At 42.3% G+C, this 5,271-nt stretch overlaps 1 protein-coding gene across 4 annotated transcripts in view; it reads right to left on the bottom strand.

Moving 5' to 3' along the window:
• Positions 1 to 5,271, bottom strand: part of Nf2 (neurofibromin 2) — a 106,327-nt gene that overhangs the window by 62,819 nt on the left and 38,237 nt on the right. For all 4 annotated transcript variants that reach the window (XM_004628055.2, XM_004628053.3, XM_004628052.2 and 1 more), the window contains exons 2-3: positions 3,032 to 3,157; positions 618 to 740 (exon numbers count right to left, since the gene is read on the bottom strand). In XM_004628055.2, coding sequence (XP_004628112.1) covers positions 618 to 740; positions 3,032 to 3,157 — 249 coding nt within the window. The remainder of the gene's footprint in view (positions 1 to 617; positions 741 to 3,031; positions 3,158 to 5,271) is intronic.

Below are 5,271 nucleotides of genomic sequence, written 5' to 3'. Positions count from 1 at the left end.
TGTTGACAAACTACATACGTACTTCTGGGAAGCCATATAGTTAATGGCCCTGCTGCAATCCTTCATGTTTCACTGACAGTGAGCACCTCTGGGCACACAAGCAGCCCAGTGCCAAACACCACACCCAGCCATGAAACTGGGGAGGTCCTCTGACTGAGCAGTAAGCACATTTGCAAAACTGACAGAAGTTTCCATTCTCTTATTTTCCTAGATCAGCGATGGCAAACCTTTTAGAGACCTAGCGCCAAACTGTTACCCCAAACCCACTTATTTATTGCAAGATGCCAACACTATAATTAAATCTCAATACTGAACATCAGGAAAAAAAAAAAAACCCTCTACACTAACATCTTTTGTCTTAAAATTAAGTTCAATTGAGTTAAAATTGTGAATCACCACAGCTGGCATTTGACACCAATTCCCATTGCTCAGGTTCAGTTCTATTCTGGAGATTTTTTTTCCATTACAGAATCAAAGGGACAGACTACCTAGCAGCAGAACATTTCTGCAATGTGGAAGTGTTTGCAGTCAACACTGACGGGTTCACCCACGCTGCCTCTGCAACTATGCCTGGGTGGGTTCTCTCAGAAGTTGGGGAGTTGCATGGGATGGTATACCTGCAAGAAGAATAAATGTTGTGTGCTCTCCTGAACCAGCTCCTCCTCAGCATTCTCAGGATAAAATTTGGCCAGGAAGTGAAAGGTGACTGGTTCTTCCTTTGAGACGTCATGGTCCAGAACCTGCGGAATTGTAGAGCAAAAGACACACACACTGGATGGGCCTTTCTTCCTTGTGTGCTACTGGCAAAAAAAATCTTTTGCAGGGAAGATATGAAATCTTTTTTTCATCACAGTTCTCCCATTTCCCAAAGGCTGTGATTCTACAGTTAGAAGCATTGAGTGCCATCCAAATAAGAGGTAATATCCACTTCATGTAGGTTTCTCAAGCCAATCAATCAATATCCCCAAGGGGTTAAGCAGAGCTAAAATGAAGGAACAAATGATCTCAAAAATAGTTTAATTGGGCCGGCCAGCTAGCTCAGCAGACTAAGTGCCTGCTTAGGCCGGGGTTCAATCCCTGGTGTGCCATGCCAGCCCTGCCCCTGGGGTGTGCACTGAGATGGTGACTAAGACTAGGCATGTTGGTTCATGCCTGTAAAACCAGCAATTGGGAGGCTGAAAACAGGAGAATCATTATGAGTCTGATCTATATAGTAAGACCCTTTAGATCCTGTACTAAATACAAAAATAAAATAAAATAAACAATTTAACAAAAATAGTTAGAAACTAGAAATATGTAACTAAAAGGTCTTGGACACTACCCTTTTGGAAGGCTGGAGTTTCTAAATTTTTTCCAAAGTTGTAGAATTTTCCTTTACTCTTTATCCTTGCAGCCCACCTCTAATGTGAAGGTCCAAGTAAAATACAGCTTGGAGACTATGAACTACATGTTTGTGAGATTGTCTAGATTTTAACTGAGCAACAGAAGTGAACCATGCCCACTGTACAACATTTGTTTCTAGGACCCTCCAGTGATGGCCCAGAAAATGCCTGTAGTGCAGTCAGTAAACCATTGCCTTTAATCTTCTCTAACAATTCCATCCACCCCCTGAAAAGCTTGAACCATCTGCTCTCCAGAGTGAATTTCATTTCAGAACATAAACATGCCATGTGACAGGCTACCAAGCTCCATTAACATGTGTCATAATTTATTTCCTTTGAGCAGCAGGTCCTATGTCTCCTGATGCCTCCAATCTAATATCCATTTGAACAACACTCAGGTATGATTTAAAATTCACTTTGCTGAGAATAATCAATGATAAAGTTTTTCTGTCTTTAATACATAACTTTCCATTATCCTGTCTCATTCCTGGGGTTGGAAAGTATCCAGGAGATTCAAAATAATCCCAATCTAGGACTGCCTCCCTGCGACACTGAGAGGTTCATGATCAGTGGGAATTACCACTTAAAATGATAACCAGCAGGGATTCCAACATGAAGACTGCAACTAGCATGTATACATGTGAACACAATTTGAACACTTCAGTTTAGAGTCACTCTCGTAAGAGACACCTCCTGTCACTATCTGTCATGCCATCCAGGAGATAATTTTGTGCTATTAGGTGAACAATTGCAGGGGGTATCACTTGGGTAAGAATTAGACATTAATTTACAATTTAGGTGTTACTAATAAAAATTCATGGTCCTGCTGCCCAAATGTCTTCATGCTTAGGTGGGCACATAAATAAGTAAGCATGTCTCTGCAAACATCAAAGGCCACACATAGGTGGCTCCTCTAGACAACACCCATTTCCAAGGCACATTAAAATGATCAGGGACCCAGGCCTCTGAAACCCCAGAGAATCCTGGGGACTGAATGGGCATTGTTTCCTCAGCACAGGCACACAGTTTATTCCTTAGATCTCATTAATGATTCATTCAAGTTGGGCCACCGCGTTCTCAAAAGTACTTTTAAAAGTTCCCCAAAGAACATAAGCCCCAAGAGAATCTTTCAAAGATATAAACTGTTAGCCTCTCTTTAGGGGATAGGAGATATAGGGGCCAGGGATACAGCTCAGTGGCAAAGTGCCTGCCACTGAGCAAGCACAAGGTCATGCGTTCAATTCCTGGTACTGACCCTCCCCCAAAAAGATAACAGTCGTTTTTATCCATAAAACCTGACTAGCATCGCTTCTCGGCCTTTTGGCTAAGATCAAGTGTAAAACCTGACTAGTGGTTCAATAAACTGAAGGGCATAAAGCCAGAAGCAAAATGGGTTAAGAAGTTAGGGGTGGCAAGGGTTTAACACTAGTGAGTTGTGCTTGCCCAGGAAAACCTGAGAGGAGTAGAAAAATCCGCAGCAGCTCCAGGACCTGCTTTCTGCATGATTTCACAGAGGAACTTGCCACCTTCTCTACCACGTCGTGGTGACACCCTGCGATGAGCAAATAAGCTAGCTGTGCACTGGGGGGATGGGGGGGCAGCAGAAAGCACACGCCTGCCCCACTGATTTCACCAAGCTCCACTCCAACCTTCTTGTCCATCTTGAGCCAGGCCACGGTGTCCTTGATTGTGTACTGCAGTCCAAAGAACCAGGTTTCTCGCAGCCCCAGAGTCCGACACACCAAATCGAACAGGTCCTTCCCTTTCCATTTCATCTGCAACGTACCAACCAACAGGGAACAAAAATCATAATCCGCTCACCCGCAAAACCGTTCTTCTCACTCTCTACTGATACTAAGATGGCTGATGAGCACTGAATTCCTAAATAATTTTAAAGCTTCCCACACAAAACTGTGAGTGGGAAAATACCAATTAGAGCTTAATGGCTTAATCACTGCAGAGCATACACAATACCTCCCTTGGACAGTTCCTCACAGATTGTAATATCCCCAAAGTTGCTAATTCAGGAAACCTGGTAAATAAGCATCCTCATTTAGGAGACTGAAGCCTCTTGATTTAACCCAGGGAGATGACCAGCTTCAGAGACACAAATTCCTTTGAGATTTTATTGGGTTTTTGTTTTTGTTTTTTTTAATCATGACTCTGCCCTTATAAAAAAGCTAGTGTTCTGTTGCTTTCTTTCTTTCTTTCTTTCTTTCTTTCTTTCTTTCTTTCTTTCTTTCAAGACTGGTTTTAGTAGGGTTTTTTTTTTTTTTCTAATATAGGTGAAGAAGGTGTGATCAAAATCATAAACCATGGGAAAAAAAAGACCCATGAGAATCCACAGTCCAATCAGAGGTGTCGCCTATCACAGATGTGTAACTGGGCCAAAGGGGAAGCAACTCACCTACCATACCTCCAACCCCCACACAGAGCAATTTCAAACTCTCAGTATCTAATGCAAGTGATGAACAAACATAAATATACTGTGAGGTATTTATCTGATAGCCTCACTTTTAAAGAACCTGAAGCAATGGCTGCTAAACTGTTTTCTCAGCTATTTAATCTTATAGATGGAAAAACAAGTTCAACATTTTATTAGAGGAGCAGGATGCACTGCAGCTTAGCAAATGTTGCCACCTAGTGGCTTTCCACTTAGATCATGCAGGATAGTCTCATACAACCCAACTACCGCGTCCCCTTCCCAGCCCTAACCATCCCCAAGTATTAGGGGTACACTGGAATATACACTTGGGAATAGCTGTGACCAATGAGACATATCACAGAAACCAAGGTCACAGTAAGAGTAATCTTAAGATTCAAAAGCAAGGTCATCAGACTCGAAGAAATAAGGCCGTAGAAGCCTCTGTTCTTCTGCCCTCATTAGAAATGTCCACACAGCCAGGCATGGTGGTACATGCCTCTTATTCTCAGCTACTCCCTTAGGCAGGCAGATCACAAATTTAAGGTCAGTCTAGGCAACTTAGCAAGAGTGTGTCTCAAAACAAGAATAATAACCATATGTTAAAAGGGGAGTGGGATAAAGAAGAATAAATCTGAGCCATCTGTAGGAAAATAGAAGCACCTAGAGAACACAATGTTAGATGAAAGAAATCAAACACACAAGCTTAAGTTTCATGTAACTTCTCTTACATGAGAAACCCAAAGTATAAGTAATTTTAAAAGTAAAAGATAGGGCTGGTGAGATAGCTCTGCAGTCTAAAACACCTGCTTAGGCAAGCTTAGGCAAGTGGAGGGACCATGGTTCCATCTGGGCACCACCTGCTGTGCCAGCCCCGCCCCTAGGGCAGGCTGAGCCAGCCACAAAAAAATAAAATAAAAAAGAATTAAAATAAAAGATAGACAACAGGAAATGGGATCAATCTTTGGCAAATGGGAAAGGGAGCTAGAGATGGAAGAGAGGTTGGGGAAAAAAGGAATTAAGAATTAAGTAAATGTACCTGAGCCCAAAGAATTAAATGCAAGCACCTTCTCCCTAAGATGAATGTAAAAATTAGGTACTGAAAACACATACTAATAAAAATAAATATTAAAATTGTTTTTAAAAATATAAAGTGGAGAGGTGAGAATATAGCTCAGTGGTAAGAGTGCTTGCCTTCATATATGAAGCCCTGGGTTCAAAATGAAGGAGAAAAAAGAAAACGAGACAGAGGTCTCTACCCAAGGCACATTAAATATACCTAAGAAAAAGAAATGGAAAAAAGTATAATAAGTTTTATAAGTTTATAAAAGCAAAAGGGGTCCTAGCCTAGGTCTGGTGAGTGTGTGGAGAGCTTCCTGCTAACCTGCGCCGGCGGGACCAGTCCCAGCCCAGGCGCAGTGTGGGCCGGACCCTCTCCCACCCCTTCGGGCTGCCCCCCACCACTCC

The sequence above is a fragment of the Octodon degus genome, unplaced genomic scaffold, assembly GCF_000260255.1.
Source record: "Octodon degus isolate 3935 unplaced genomic scaffold, OctDeg1.0 scaffold00021, whole genome shotgun sequence".
Taxonomy (NCBI): domain Eukaryota; kingdom Metazoa; phylum Chordata; class Mammalia; order Rodentia; family Octodontidae; genus Octodon; species Octodon degus.
Note: the sequence above shows the minus strand (reverse complement) of the source record. Positions and strands in the feature narration are given on the sequence as shown.